The 17,050-nt window shown below is 40.3% G+C and overlaps 1 protein-coding gene across 2 annotated transcripts in view; it reads left to right on the plus strand.

Moving 5' to 3' along the window:
• The window catches only part of SLC25A26 (solute carrier family 25 member 26), a 293,689-nt gene that overhangs the window by 201,176 nt on the left and 75,463 nt on the right, over positions 1 to 17,050 (plus strand). For both annotated transcript variants that reach the window (XR_011024033.1, XM_068253825.1), the window contains exon 6: positions 7,591 to 7,635. Coding sequence is in view for 1 of the 2 variants with exons in the window: in XM_068253825.1 (XP_068109926.1) it covers positions 7,591 to 7,635 (45 nt within the window). In the remaining variant the exon portion in view is untranslated. The remainder of the gene's footprint in view (positions 1 to 7,590; positions 7,636 to 17,050) is intronic.

Here is a 17,050-nt window from a genome sequence, read left to right on the forward strand (position 1 = left end):
GGCTGGATGCAACACTCTGCGGGCTGGATGCAACACTCTGCGGGCTGGATGCAACACTCTGCGGGCTGGATGCAACACCCTGCGGGCTGGATGCAACACCCTGCGGGCTGGATTGCAGGACTGGATACTGCAGGATAAACATTCTGGAGCTCTGCAGGCCTGGCAGGCTGACCCACTGTCAGCAAACCTAGTCCATGAAAGAGTCCACAAAGAAAGTCGAAGGACTGCTCAGGACAGACTGGAGATTGCTGAGGACACAAATCACCTGGAGTCTGCATGGACATGGTTGAAGTCTGCACGGATCGGGGTGAAGTCTGCACGGATCGGGATGAAGTCTGCACGGATCGGGGTGAAGTCTGCACGGATCGGGGTGAAGTCTGCACGGATCGGGATGAAGTCTGTATGGAGCTGGATGGAGTTTGTATGGAGCTGCAAGGAGTCTGTACACGACTGGAATCGGCTGGAGGCTGCACACAACTGGAATCGGCTGGAGGCTGCACACAACTGGAATCGGCTGGAGGCTGCACACGACTGGAATCGGCTGGAGGCTGCACACGACTGGAATCGGCTGGAGGCTGCACATGCTGAATGGAGTTGGTAGGAAAGAATTTTTTTCTCTTTTTGGATGACTTGTTTTCTAATGATTTTTGCCAGGACCAAGGTGTAGTTCTGACTGCAGTTTGCAGTGGAGTTTGTACAGATAACTGACATGCAGGTTGTGAACTCTGGATATGAGGGTTATCAGAGAGAGGATGAGATTGAAATTTAGAGGAAAGAATTTCTTGCCAGATGGCAATCAAAGCAGAGGCAGATTCATTCTCACACAAGGCATTAACCATCAGAGATCTTACTCCACACATACAATTCCTAATAAACTCCTCATCTTGTTGCAAATAGAATGACATAAACTCTTCCCTATCATTCTTCAAATAGCCATAATAAGCATTGATCTCTTCTGCAGTAAAATCAAAACTGACTCGATTGCTGCAATCTCTCCACTCATTTGACTCCTCAATCACATGCATGCATGCATCTGCATCAAATGACAAGATTTCCTCCCAAACTTGGATCAGAGCAGAGGCGGCTTTCTGCGGACACAATTTGTAACCACTCATCCTTTTCACAGCAAGCACATATTTCAGCAGACAAGAATTTTCCATTTTAGAATAGTGGTTTAAAAAACTTTTCCTATCCTTCTTTAAATGATCAGCTAGATAGTTAATATCTGCTGCACAAAAGACAGGTTCTAAACGAGATTGGTTCCTAACCGGCAGAGAATGTATTTGTCTATTAATAGAACTTGACTGAACTACATCAGAAACAGAATCACGACTGGACTGGATTGTAACAGACAAAGAACCAGTTTGTATTTTATTCTTTGCTGTCACAGAACAAGGTTTGCATTGGGAAATTAACATATCTTTCCAGGCAGACATTAATAATGAGGTTCTTTCAAATTTGCATACTCTTAAATCAATTAATGATTGGAGGGATTGAACACAAGCTTGCATAATATTTTTGTCTTTGTTGGAGTAGAACTTAAAGAAAGATTCCCTGTCATTTTTCAAAATAGAAATCAAAACAGTAATATCAGATGGGCTAAATGGAGGATCAAGAAAATTATCCTTGGATAATTTACTTTTCAGCAACCATTGAAGGACTTGCAGCAAGTCCTGCACCTCTTCTGCAGACAAGATTTTCTGATTAACATAGTTTTGCACTAACTCCAATAACTGCTGAAGCTGCTTTCTGGAGTAAGCTGCGAAATATATGAAGGAATAACTTTTGCTATCCTCAGTGAGCAAGACATAGTAGTACACATCATCAAAATTCCAACTCTTTATACAGATAGATGAATCTGCAGTATTTCTGTGATCAATATATGGTTGGGCTAGGTCATTCTGTAACGATTGGTAATGCAGATCGTGGTCGTGACTGGAACCAGACTGGCAGATCCACGATCTCTGCATGGCAATCGTTTTGGTTTAACAAACTGGAAGATCACAATAGAAATACTGACGTCTGCACAACGGAGTAGAATAATAAATGTGTTTTATTACAATAATGCAAGTGTACAAATGCAGATCACCATACACATACAATATACAATCAAACAACGCGTGGTGCACCACAAATACCAGAACCCTGACTATCTATCTATCTATCTATCTATACAAATATATACAGCAACCCACACAATATGAGAATATATACAATAATACAATATATACAGACACGTCTCAACACAATCAGCACACAGAAGAATCGTCAGACTAGCAAGGATCAAATACCAGGAAATCAGAATGGATCAGAAGTACAGAATCAGAAGACAAGAGATTAGTCGAACAAGCAGGAGTCAAAATACCAGGAGCTCAGGATACAGGACAGATGGCCAGAGTCACAACACTGCAGGAACAAGACACAATGACCTAGCAATGTGCTGCTAGGAAGTCCGGCCTTAAATATGCAGCACATTGCTCAGGTGACTGACCAGAGTTTTTCACAGTTCCATCTGCTGGTGAGCTGAGGAATTGCACTGCTCCCAGCAATATGAGCGCCACCTGCTGGTAGACAGCTGAAGTCCACCTCAAGTTCCTAGTGCTGCCACCAGCAGGATGACACGGGCACAGATCATTACACCTGGGGCTTCTACTAGCCCCATGCAGCCATCCTGTGCCCTCGTAGTCACTCACTGCTGCTCCAGTCCCCCGCTGGCCACTAGTTTAGTTTTTGCCGACCTCGGAGGTCGGGGGCCGCATTGCGTACATTTTTACTCTTTCCCGCTAGTGCAGGAACATTAACACATACATTTTTACGCGTTAGTGGTGCAATGCGTAAATTTTTACGCGTTGCACAACTAACGTGTAAAAATGTATGTGTTAATGTTCTTGCACTAGCGGGAATGCGTAAAAATGTACGCAATGCGGCCCCCGACCTCCGAGGTCGGCAAAAACTAAACTAGCTGCCAGCGGGGGACTGGAGCAGCAGTGAGTGACTATGAGGGCACAGGATGGCTGCATGGGGCTGGTAGAAGCCCCAGGTAAGTGAAACTTTTTTTTTTTTTTTTGCCTGGACCTTCCCTTTAAAGGACAACTATCACAAAAATTTTAAAAGCATAAACCTAAAGGCCTCAATTCATAAAGCATTACCGGATTCGGTAATGCTGAAAACAACTAACTTTACCAAGCACTTAGGAAAGTGTAAATTCATCAAGGCTGTTACCACATGGAAAGCTAAAATTCCGAGCAGTAATGTAAATTACCGACCATTGAGGTAAATTACCGAGTTGTGTGGTAAATACCTAAACACATGTTGGTTAATGTCAATTCATAAGGACTAGAAAATGCGGTAAAGTTCAGAAATTTTACCAGCACTTCTGGTGGGCCGAAATGAGAGTGGAGACTGTGCAAGTCTGTGGGAAGCCAGCGTGACTCACACAGGCAGAGAGGTATAAGCTATGACAGGAGCAGAAGCCAATAGAAACATCCCCTGTCTCCTGCAAGTCCCAATGATCGATCTGATATAACCCGCAGGCCTATCCGGTGGGTCTAGCTTTTCTACCCGCAGGCAGCGAGCAGAGAGGTCAATGAACAAAAGAGGCTTCCCCTGCCTCCCTTTGGCAGTTTAACCTCTTAGGTTCCTGTTTGAAGATGCAGAGGAGCTAGTGGGGAAATCACCTAAGCAGGGCATGCGTAAAGTCTCCTAGAAGTTCATCTAAGCTGTGGCAAATAAATCAAATGTTAAGAATGACTAATGGACAGATTCAGAGGGAGCAGAGGAAGTATAACAAACACTATTGCAAACATGTACATCTAAAGGGATGTCTGGATGCCTCTTTCTATTGTAATGCCCTCACTGCGCAGAGTTCTTGTCTATAGAAGCCAGTAAATTACCAAACTTCCACCGCTCCTGTGAACATTTTTATGAATGAGGACACAAAAAGTCTAAAATACAGAATGCAGTGATTTACTGAGCAGTTTACATTTACCACACTGTGCTCCATGAATCGAGGTCAAAATATGTATTTCTCCAAGAGTAAAATGCACTGTAGTTAACTTTTCTCCTGTGTTGCTGCTACATGCAGCAGGTAGTGAAAATCTAACAGATCTGTCAGATTTTGGACTAGTCCATCTTCTTGTGCGGTGTTCTCATTTCTTTATTTACAACAGCACTTACTGAACTGCAGTTGCTCAGACCAGCTGCCAGAATAGTTTGCAAACGATTAGGAAAGCTGACCAGAATTTTTGTATACATCCTTTCCAGGGAGTGCTTTTGTAAAGGATAAAGGTAATACTGATGATCCTATGAGGAGATGGACTAGTCCAAAACCTGTCAGATTTATCAGCTTTTTACTACCTACTGTAAGTGATAGCAACATAGGAGAAAAGTTATTTATAGAGCATATTACTGTGGGAGAAATGTACATTTTATATGTACCGATATACATTTTAAATTATTCCATTTTTCATAATAGTGGTCTTTTAAGGTCTTATAACATAATGGTTGCATTGAAGTAGAAACAGTTCTCCAGTATAGCAAAACAGCACCCACCAGAATATCCCAATGTCTTATTTAACTGTAAATAAAGAAGTTCACTTTGGACTGAGTTTTTCTTACAAATGACTTTATGGATTGTGCAGATGCTGTAAAAGAAGGTGACTTGCTGGAAATGTCCGATTATTATGTACAAGGTGCCAGGCATTATCTCACAGACAGGAAATTGAGAATACTCTGTGCATGCCTTTCTTAATGATGTCATACACGCAAATTCCCATTTTCCTTAGCTGTTATCTTCAGCTCAGTCTCCCCTTCTACACTGTGAATTGGTTATCCAGATATTCCAATTGCTATAAAGCTTCTTGTCAGCTGGTTTGAAGACTGGCTGACCCAGCGTCCCTGACTGAAATGTATCCATGCTAAGATGTTCTCGTACATGTAGAGATCACATTGCCTACTTTGGTTTCCATTTAGATTTAATACTCTACTTATGTATTGTATTTTCAGGGGAATCTAATTTATTGGGTTTGTGTTTTATGCTACTGCAGTTTTGGCGCTGATCATGTAACGTTATCGGAGCAGTTAGTGGGAGATCCCAGCCATGGACTGCCAGTTGATCAGTTTACCATCTCGCTATAATTCTCTGGATTGTAATGTCTTCTGTGTGTCCCTCATTCTATCATCGACACAGATCTTGTACTATTTCATAAATATAATTCATGACTCCAAATGAAAAATATTAAATAGTGAATTGATAATTTAGTAATGGCTTTTTTCTTGAACTGATGATGTAGTATCCTGAGCTGTTAACTGTATTATTTGATACATATACTCACTGTATTTAGTTCTAGGCCAGACCTGCTTTTTGGGGCGGGCGAGACGTCTCACCGTCTGGGGCGCTGGGAGGAGAATAGGATGCATGAACTCATCCACCGCTGCACTCTGCATTGGGGACTCTGCCTGCTTATAATGTGTGGGGTTGGGGAGGAAGGGGGCACCTATACCTGGCTACTTAAACTGGCGGCACCTATACCTGTCTACTCACAGTAGCAAGAAAAAGTATGTGAATCCTTTGGAGTTGTATGTATTTCTGCCCAAATTGGTCATAAAATGTGATCTGATCTTCATAAGTCACAACAATAGACAGTCACAGTATTCTTAAAGGAGTACTAAAGGGGAGTAGGGGTAAAAAGAGTTGAACTTACTTGGGGCTTCTAATGGTCCCCTGAAAACGTCCTGTGCCTGCGTGGCCACTCACTGATGCTCCGGTTCACTTCTGGTATTTCCAAAGGAGGCGGAGACAGGAGCATCGGTGAGTGGCTGTACAGGCACAGGATGTCTGTGGGGGACCATTAGAAGCCCCAGGTAAGTTCAACTCAACTTTTTTTTTCTACCCCTGTACAGTAGTCCTTTGAACTAATACTCCAAAATGTTTCCATGTTTTTATTGATCACACCATGTAAACATTCACAGTGCAGGTGGAAAAGGTATGTGAACCCTTGGATTTAATAACTGGTTGAACCTCCTTTGGCAGCAATGACTTAAAACAAACGTTTCCTGTGGTTGCAGATCAGACATTTACAAAAGTCAGGAGTATTTCTTGACCACTCCTTTTAACAGAACTGTTTCATTTTAGCAATATTCTTTGGATGTCTGGTGTAAATCACTTTCTTGAGGTCATGCCACAGCATCTCAATCAGGTTGAGGTCAGGACTCTGACTGGGCCACTCCAGAAGGCATATTTTCTCCTGTTTAAGCCATTCTGTTGTTGATTTACTTCTATGCTTTGGGTCATTGTCCTGTTGCAACACCCATCTTCTGCTGAGCTTCAGCTGGTGGACAGATGGCGTTAAGTTCTCCTGCAAAATGTCTTGATAAACTTTGGAATTCCATTCTCCTTCGATGATGGCAATCCCTCCAGGCCCTGATGCAGCAAAGAGGCCCCAAACTATGATGCCCCCACCACCATACTTTGCAGTTAGGATGTGGTTTTGATGTTGGTGTGCTGTTCCTTTTTTTCTCCCCACATAGTGTTGTGTGTTTCTTCCAAACAACTCCACTTTGGTTTCATCTGTTCACAGAATAGTTTGCCAGTACTGCTGTGGAACATCAAGGTGCTCTTTTGCAAACTTTAAACGTGCAGAAATGTTTTTTTTGGACAGCAGTGGCTTCCTCTGTGGTATCCTCTCATGAACTCCATTCTTGTTTAGTGTTTTACGTATCATAGATTCGCTAACATGGATTTTAGCATATGCCAGAGACTTTTGTAACACTCTAGGAATCTTCTTCACCTCGTTGAGCATTCTGCACTGTGCTCTTGCAGTCATCTTTACAGGATGGCCACTCCTAGGGAGAGTAACATAAGTGCTGAACTGTCTCCATTTATGGACAGTTTTTCTTACTGTGGACTGATAAACTGCAAGGCGTTTGGAGATACTTTTATAATCCTTTCCAGCTTTATGCAAGTCAACAATTCTTAATTGTAGGTCTTCTGAGAGCTCTTTTGTGGGAGGCATCATTCACATCAGGCAATGCTTCCTGGAAAAAGCAAACCCAAAACTGGTGTGTGTTTTATATAGGGCAGGGCAGCTGTAACCAACACCTCCAATCTCCAATAATGGGGGAACTTACACCTTGCTACCTATACTGAGGGGCTAAATAGCACATTGCAAATAACGTTTGAGCCAGTGGTGTAACTAAGGAGCTTGGGTGTGAGTTTTACATGGGGCCCCAGGTACTCTATTGATATGGAGCCCCATAACCTACTAAAGACAGCTGCAGTGTCAGAGGTGTTATTAGAGTAAGGAAATGGTTTGTTAAGGATAACCACTATTCAGTGCACATATAGAGGCATTCATTACCAGAATAGCACCAATGAAAAGCTAATAAGATGGATGGATGAAGAATGGCCCCCTCTGGTCCAAGGGGCCCCGGTGTGGTCGCAAACTGCATCGCCTATTGCTACACCACTGGTTCGAGCCCATGGTGGGGGAGAGCAATTTTTACACCCTCATCCTGGGATAAATTTAGCCTAGAATCTGCCCTGTCCAGAACTCATTGCTTATTAAAACATTTTTTTTTTGTCGATTTTAGATCCCATTTTCTCTGGTCCAGTTTCCACTCTGGGAGTTTTTAAAGGTAAGAAAAGAAATATGTATCTAAATATGTTAATTTGCCACTGGAATCTATTCTTTCTCAGTGCAAGATGAAATGTCGTTTACTCCTGCTGAATTGCTTGGACTAGATTGTGCATGTTTAATGTATTTGTGGAATGTGATTTTATATTCCTTTGATATGAAATTAAAAAAGAAGAAAAAAAAACTGTGTATGCAGCTACAGACAGCTGCTATCATGTAGCTGTGATTTCTGAAAGCACCGATCCAGGCAAAATTATCATTTAGTTATGGGTGGACTGTGATTGGTTTGACCACTTACCGGCTTCCTAAATCCAAGTGTAGGAAGTACCGGTATTCAAACAGGGCACTGGAGCCCAGTTTTAATACCTTTAGTTGATTCTATTAATAAAAGCCTATAGGCAGCAAACTTATGTGTGCATGTGTAGGTGGTAAGTGCACATTCTATATAAATACTTAAGAATCCATCATGAAGAGATGGACTAGTCCAGTGATGGCTAACCTTAGCACTCCAGCTGTGACAAATCTACAAATCCCATCATGCCTCTGCCTCCCCGAGTTATGCTTAGAGCTGTCAGAGTATTGCAATATATAGCAATTATAGCCCTGCTCTCTGACTAAATTAGTTGGAGAGCTCAGATAAGCTATTTTTGCATAGATAACAAGTGAAGTTTCTTAACTCTTTCTGTACTGGAAACCGTATGAGATGCATATCTTTGTTACTAATGTTCTATTTCTTAGCTGTACAACACATACAATTCATTATATCATATGTTTATTTTCACTTCATATTCCCTTTAAGTTACATACGCACTTTAACCACTTATGTGGTTTGCGACGGATTATCTATGTCTTGCAGGACTTCAGTTCCTGCCCAGGGACGTAGATAATCACCCATTGAAGTTGATGGTTTCCGCTCGCTCCCGTGCACGCTATTGCCGCCAATAGTTATAAGGGAGATGAATGAATGGGAACGCTGTTCCCATACATTAATCTAAGTCCCCATGTCAATGATCGCCGGCATCAATGAGATGCTGCAGTCATTGTATCTACTGAAGTAACAGGCCCACAAATTACTACCTGTTCGCGTATGCTAATAGGACATAATGTGCGAGGACAACTTGTGGCCAATAGCAAAATTACACCTACATTCATTTATTTTATTAAAAAGACCCACACGTTCATTTAAAATTAACACCTTACCTCCCACACTATCCCATAATTAACCAAATAAAAATTTTGCATTTAAAAAAAAAAAAAGACAATGAAAAAAATAAAACTTAAATAGGTACCTTAGGGACTTATTTTACTATGTATGTCAGGAAGGTATATTACTGTTAATTTTGAAAATATGGGCTTGTAAATAGTGATGGACGCAGAACTGACAAAAAATGCACCTTTATAAATAAAACATTGGTGCCATACATTGTACTAGGGAAATATTTGAAATGTTGCAATAACCGGGACAAATGGGCAAATCAAATGTATGGGTTTTAATTACGGTAGCATGTATTATTTTAAATCTAAAGGCAGAAAACTGAGAAATAATATTTTTTTCCCCCTATTTCTTTTCTTATTTTTCCCATTAAAATGTATTTAGAATAATATAATTCTAGAAAAACGGATCAGCTTATTACGGCCAAGCGCCGAAACCGGGCACCCCATAGCAGCAATACTTTGCTGCGCGGGGCTCGTAGAGGTAATTCGGTGCTCTGGCGGGTGCCAGACCCCGAATTACATCTCCCTTGCGACAACTCTGAGGGGTAATAGTTTTTAACGCCGCCTTTGAGTTTAGCAGCAGCGGTGAGAGCCGTCATTCGGAAATAATTTGCAATCCTACAAAAATGTACCACATAAATAAAAGACTAATTGGTGGCGAAAAAAACAAGATATAGATTGTTTAGTTGTGATAAGTAGTAATAAAGTTATAGGCAAATTAATGTAAGGAACGCTGAAAGGTGAAAATTGCTCTGGTACAGTAGGGGTAAAAAACCCTCAGTAGTGAAATGGTTAAATGTTGCCTGGAAATAACTTTTAAGATCCCTTTTGGGATGGTATCAGAGCAGCCTATTCTGTGTTCTTCTGTACTACGAAATGAAGGGTGGGGGAGAGTAAGTGAGAGATGCTCCACTGCAGGGACTTTAAAAGTAAAAGAAGATCTATAAAGGTTGGTTGATCCTAAATGAAAGACCACTAACACTGTCATCAGAGGCAATAAGAGATACCAATTTTACCACAGTTATTATGGCCAGGAAAAGTCCACTTTGCATCCATAGTTTCACCCTCCTCCAGCAGATTTCTGTCTGAATAAACTGACATTGTGGACTTTATACTCTGTGTAGTCCAAGCAGTCTTTGTTCTCCCCCCCCCCCCCAACAGTAAATTCAATAAGAATGGCTTGCCCCACTACTGTTACAATAAATGTTCTCATACTGAGTGGAGCTGTATCTATTTGCAGTGATTGATGGAAGATTTTTGTACATTCAATTAAACTCCAGCTTCAGATGCAGTTTTAATTTTGTCATCTGATATCTTGGTATACAGAGTGCCTAAAGTGTTGTTCCAAACTTAATAGTATTCCTTAACCAGTTCGCATTCAGTCGTTTTTCGCTTCATGCATCCGAACAATGTTCACCTCCCATTCATTAGCCTATAACTTTATTACTACTTATCACAATGAACTGATCTATATCTTGTTTTTTCCGCCACCAATTAGGCTTTCTTTGGGGGGTACATTTTACTAAGAGCCACTTTACTGTAAATGCATTTTAAAAGGAAGAATAAGAAAAAAACGGAAACAAATCATTATTTCTCACTTTTCGGCAATTATAGTTTTAAAATAATACATGCCTCCATAAATAAAACCCACGTATTCTATATGCCCATTTGTCCTGGTTATTACACCATTTAAATTATGTCCCTATCACAATGTATGGCGACAATATTTTATTTGGAAATAAAAGTGCATTTTTTCCGTTTTGCATTCATCACTATTTACAAGCTTATAATAAAAAAAAAAAAAGAAATATTTCATCTTTACATAGATATTTAAAAAGTTTAGACCCTTAGGTAAATATTTGTGTTTTTTTTTTTTTATTGTAATGTTTTTTTGTTTTTTTTTTTAATTAAACATTTTATGTGGGTATTTTTGGGAGGGTGGGATTGAAATTGTATTTTTTTTTGTAAATATATGTGTATTTTTATTTTTATTTAACATTTAGATGTAGTTTACTTTTTGGCCACAAGATGGCAGCCATGAGTTGTTTACAGTGACGTCACTCTAAGCGTACCACGTACGCTTAGAGCGACATAGGAAGCAGAAAAAGCGTAGCTTCCGAGAGAAGCTGTCGCTTTTTCTGCGGGGGAGAGGAATCAGTGATCGGGCACCGTTGCCCGATTCACGGACTAACAAACCGCCGGCCGGGAGCGCGCGTGCGCGCGATCGGCCGCGTGGACGCGCAGGAGCGCACATGGCTTCCTGGACGTGAGTTTCACGTCCAGGAATGTCAAATAGTTAATAACCAGACATGTACTTTCATCTGAATTAATGATGCAGTTTTTTTGTAGCTCTCTGTGGCACAGTGTGGCTGGATCAAGCTGCTTTACAATAGAACTGCAAGATGCAGCTATATTTCATAATATATTTATATCATTTCAATAGGTGAACATGTTGGTGCCTTCAGGCCCTTTGAAAGAATTCCTACTAGTTTTCATTCTCATTGACTGTGCTGAGTGCGCTCTTTATCCAGCACTATAAAGTAAGTCTTCAGAAATGATGCTGAATGATTGGCAAGCATCAGAGTCCAGTCCGCTCTCCTTTGTCAGGTGCACAATATGAATCTTGAGTTTTGTGCCATTGCAGTCATTTTATCACTGCCACACGTTCTTCCTCTATAAAGAGTTTCCCCAGAAACACAAGCTGTTAGCATAAGCATCTGTAAGAGGCATGCTGGGAAATGGCTCCCCAAGCCAAAAGCAAATCAAAGGCTTCTTCTGTGTTTTTGTCTTAAAATATAAGCAGAGTCTTTAGCACATCCTGTAGGACCCATATGTGTACCTCCAACGCAATGCATTTCGTTACTATGCATGTTGCCAAGTGTATCACTGTTATTAATAATACTTCAGGGAGTAGCGATCGGTTTACTTCCTTGCACCACTTGACCTTGATTGAACTGTTGTCCCTAGTAGGTCTATGCAGTAGAAACCCACACAGCTACTGATCCCCCTCGGAGTCTCCACCCATCCCCTCAATTCAGATTTCTCACTGTGCTCAATAATGCATTCCAATGATTAACTGTCTGATATCACGCTTGTCATTCAGGTGTGCTGGCATCAGTAGATAACTGGTAGATTTGATAAAAGTGATTTAAAGCCGGTTCACATGGGTTTTGAACTGGTGTTAAACAACGGTCGCGGTGCCCATTGCTCAAGTGCTGTCCATTCAAATGAATGAACAGCTCACGGTACCATTGCTTTCAATGGTTCTCACAAACGCCGTCATTTCCCGTAATCTCATTTATGAGATGTACAATGTGTACATATCTTAGGTCCTAATTTTTTTTTTCATGGCAAGCAGTTACAGTATGTATGTTGCTTCATTTTAAAGCCAGTGTATTGAAAAAGTTGTAAGCAGGACATTAAGTTTTGGGGGAACAAAAAAAAAAAAATTATTAAAAAAAGAAAAACAGACTGTTCATATTATCCCTTATATCTATTAATGCTCTAATTTACTGGACAGTCCATTACTGAGGTTCACTTTAAGGCTTTGTATCACACAGGTGATTCTATGACCCATCAAAGAAACAAAAGTAACCCCTCAGTTTTGTGCTACTTTAGTCTTTACAAGCTCTAACACTAGAGGGCCTCAGCCTGAAACTTTGCTCGAAGGCAGTTCTCGTCTAAAATAGTCCTCGCACACAAATGAGGTCCGCTTACTTCAATCAGACAAACAAAATCAAAGCGTAGCTACGTCGCACCCTGACACCAAGGTATGAAGCCGGAAAACTGGTTCTAATTTCTCGCCGAGCCTCACAATTATCTTGTGCCTGAGGCTCCAACACTATTATGGAATGTATGTGCATGACATCCACTCACTGATCTATAACCTGCAGAGTACAGTACCGCACAACAATAAAGTGATTATACTGCAATCGAGTATATAAGCAATCTGTAATAAGCCTATAATCCCTACTACATAATTCTATTATTGCAGGATAGTCGTGATGTCAGTAATAGGCTGTAATTACATGCCAGTCATACCTACTGGAAAGAGGCCATGGAAAACCATGTCCCAAATCCTTCAACAAGAAATTCAGAGTTTTATTACTGTAATGTTTTTGCTTGCGTTCTGGTTGAAGAGATTTTCTCACTGCTTGTTTCTTTTCCATAGAGCTACATAAAGACATTAAAGCCCATTACCAGGAAGAAATTATTTCAATTGCGAATTATGTGATTAGGATTTATATTTTTTTTTTGGGGGGGGGGGGATTTCTATTTCTGTTCTTTGTCCCTACCTGTAAGAATTAGTGTTAAGCACAAATATCACATGATCGTAATTTCACATCATAATTCACAATTGTGTGCAAAATCGTAATGCTAAATTTGGGGAAAAATCTTAAAGTGAACCTCCGGACTAAAAATCTACTCAGCAGCACTGGAAAGGCCTGGTGTTTCTTTAACAGTTTCACAGCATCAGAACTTTGTTTCTCTTATACAAGCCTCATTTTTAGCTGCACAGAAGAAAACTGCCCGGGCTTTTTTCCCCTGATGCTGTGCAAAGCATGATGGGAGTTCTGATTTTGTTGTTCTCGTTCTGCTGTTTTGGTGCAATTTTTTTTTTTTTACATTTTGAATTTGACATTTGAAGCTTAGCGCACACAGCTGGGAGGGGTAATCAGGACACAGGACAGTTGGAACTGTGTCTCCTGCTCCTTGTCACCTCCTTTCAACCAAAAAGATGGCTGCCCCCATGACAAAGATGGCAGCCCCCATGTATCACAAACATTTGCCTGTTTTTTTAGAACAGGGTGGGTAAGAGATTATATTACCTATCTATTCTAATTAACATAACTAATATAACTTGATGACAGTATGTTTGTTTAGGCTGAAGTTCCTCTTTAAGTTAAGTGACTTATTTTAATGTCCTCTGTTAGGAAGTATTAATTTACTTCCTAACAGAGGACATTAAAATAAGTCACTTAACTCTCCTCTCTACGAAATCCTAGATAACACTGTTTATTCATCTCTGAGATGATAAAAAGGAGTTGAAAAGAAATGACAACAAACTCCCCTCCTCCACCTAGGTAATGCAATGGCAGGACTAAAGAGTAAACATGTCTAAAATAAACATTGCAGGAGAAGAGAGAGGGAACATTGAGTAAAGCATAGGGACTGTGTCTGATACATGATGAACACAAATCAACTGCTTTAATAAATAGATATAAAAATAGATATAAAAATACAATGTGAGTTTAATGTCCTCTAGAGCTGTTAACATTAAAGCTATAATGGATGAAAATGGAAAAATAGTGTGGTTTTTTTTTTCATTTTTTTCCTTAGAAAATAAGGTAATTACTAAGAAAAAAATCACCCACAAGAAGCCTAATTAGTCCTGAAAAAACAATACAGTGGGATGTGAAAGTTTGGGCAACCTTGTTAATCATCATGATTTTCCTGTATAAGTCGTTTGTTGTTATGATAAAAAAAAAGTCAGTTAAATATATCATATTGGAGACACACACAGTGATATTTGAGAAGTGAAATGAAGTTTATTGGATTTACAGAAAGCGTGAAATAATTGTTAAAACAAAATTAGGCATGTGCATAAATTTGGGTACCACAAAAAAGAAATGAAATCAATATTTCGTAGATCCTCCTTTTGCAGAAATTACAGCCTCTAAACGATTCCTGTAGGTTCCAATGAGAGTGTGGATTCTGGTTGAAGGTATTTTAGACCATTCCTCTTTACAAAACATCTCTAGTTCATCAAGATTTGATGGCTTCTGAGCATGGACAGCTCTCTTTAACTGACACCACAGATTTTCAATTATATTCAGGTCTGGGGACTGAGATGGCCATTCCAGAACGTTATACTTGTTCCTCTGCATGAATGCTTTAGTGGATTTTTAACAGTGTTTAGGGTCTTTGTCTTGTTGAAAGACCCAGCCCCGGTGCAGCTTCAGCTTTGTCACTGATTCCTGGACATTGTTCTCCAGAATTTGCTGATACTGAGTGGAATCCATGCTTCCCTCAACTTTGAAAATATTCCCAGTCCCTACACTGGCCACACAGTCCCACAGCACGATGGAACCACCGCCATATTTTACTGTAGTTAGCAGGTGTTTTTCTTGGAATGCTGTGTTATTTTTCCTCCATGCATAACGCCCCTTGTTATGCCCAAATAACTTAATTTTAGTTTAATCAGTCCACAGCATCTTATTCCAAAATTAAGCTGTCTTGTCCGAATATGCTTTAGCATACCTCAAGCGGCTCTGTTTGTGCTGTGGGCGGAGAAAAGACTTCCTCTGCATACAGCATCTCCTTGTGTAAAGTGCACCGGATAGTTGAACGATGCACAGTGACGCTATCTGCAGCAAGATGATGTCGTAGGTCTTTGGTGCTGGTCTGTGGGTTGACTCTGACTGTTCTCACCATTCGTCGCTTCTGTCTATCCGATATTTTTCTTGGTCTGCCACTTTGAGCCTTAGCTTGAACTGAGCCTGTGGTCTTCCATTTCCTCAATTTTTCCTAACTGTGGAAACAGACAGCTGAAATATCTAAGACAGCTTTCTGTATCCTTCCCCTAAACCATGATGGTGAATTTTCTGTCTTCAGCTCATTTGAGAATTGTTTTGAGACCCCGATGTTGCTACTCTTCAGAGAAAATGAAAAGAGGAGGGAAACTTACAATAAATACGCTTTCTCATAATTGGATTCACCTGTGTGTGTAGGTCAGGGGTCACTGAGCTTACCAAACCAATTTGAGTTCCAATATTTAGTTCTAAAGGTTTTGGAATCAGTAAAATGACAATGAAATTTATGCACCTGCCTAATTTTATTTAAACCATTTTTGCGCACTTTTTGTAAATCCAATAAACTTTGTTTCACTTCTCAAATATCACTGTGTGTGTCTCCTATATGATATATTTAACTGACATTTTTTTACCAACGATTTATACAGGAAAATCATGACAATTACCAAGGTTGCCCAAACTTTCGCATCTCACTGTATATACATCACTTTGGTGTGATAAGTAGTGATAAGGTTATTGCCAAAGGAATCGAAGCTGCGCTGAACTGTGAAAACAACCTCAGTAAGCGAGGTATTAATTTCATCTGTAAAATGTAAGCAGGAATAGTAATTTTGCTGTTAAGTGTAATTTTATGCCAAATTTAGCGGTTGATAGCATAGCCCCCATACATGCTATCGTCACCAAAATTGCTACATATGTTAAGAGGAAAAGTAAATAAATTTAAAAAAAAAAATTCAAAGGTTTTGAGAAAATCGATTTTAAAAACCCAAAGGATAAATGTTTTTTAAACTGGTAAAATGACATTTTTATATTGCCCTCTGATGTATGTATACATGTTAATTAGATCCCCTCTAAGGCATCTTTTCTCCAGACTAAATAAGCCCAGTTTATCTAACCTTTCTTGGTAAGTGAGACCTTCCAACCCACGTATCAGTTTTTTTGCTTGTCTCTGCACCTGCTCTAAAACTGCAATATCTTTCCTGTGATGTGGTGCCCAGAACTGAATTCCTGTAAGGCTTGGTGGTATAATTCTCTGAGTCAGTGTGTATGTTCCAGGCTAGAGGTCTCGCTCTTCACCTAGCTGTCCCTGCCTGGCACACCACTAACTGACACCTATACTGTCACTGCCTGGCACACCACTAGCTGGCCCTAATTAGGACTTAGGCGAGCAAGGCATACAAGCTGACGTAGAAGGCAGATATACCACCAGGAGCCACTACTGAGGCTAGAACACAGTTCAGCAGTATCACATACACAGTTCAGGTGAAATAATTCAGGTATGATAAATCTTCATGCAAAGTTAGGCAATAGTAATTTGATCAGCGTTATGAAATAGTCCAAGCAGACTTGCATGCAGTATTAGCAACAGGTGATAATTGATGCATGTATAACACAGTTCCTTTTAGACTGCATGCAAAGTTATGCGACAGATAGCAGAAGTCCCAGATGATATATGACAGGTTTATGTGAGGCTATATGCACACTGTTAGTTGACTGACAAGGAAAGTAGACTTATACTTATCGTCCAGCTCAAGTGGCATACAAAGAATATCCGGTAACAGTCCAAGGTCGGTCCAGGCGGCAAGTAAGGGATGTCCAGTAACTAGCAGAGGTCGGTCCAGGCAGCAAGCAAGGGATGTCCAGTAACTAGCAGAGGTCGGTCCAGGT

Source organism: Hyperolius riggenbachi, chromosome 9 (assembly GCF_040937935.1).
Source record: "Hyperolius riggenbachi isolate aHypRig1 chromosome 9, aHypRig1.pri, whole genome shotgun sequence".
NCBI classification, from domain to species: domain Eukaryota; kingdom Metazoa; phylum Chordata; class Amphibia; order Anura; family Hyperoliidae; genus Hyperolius; species Hyperolius riggenbachi.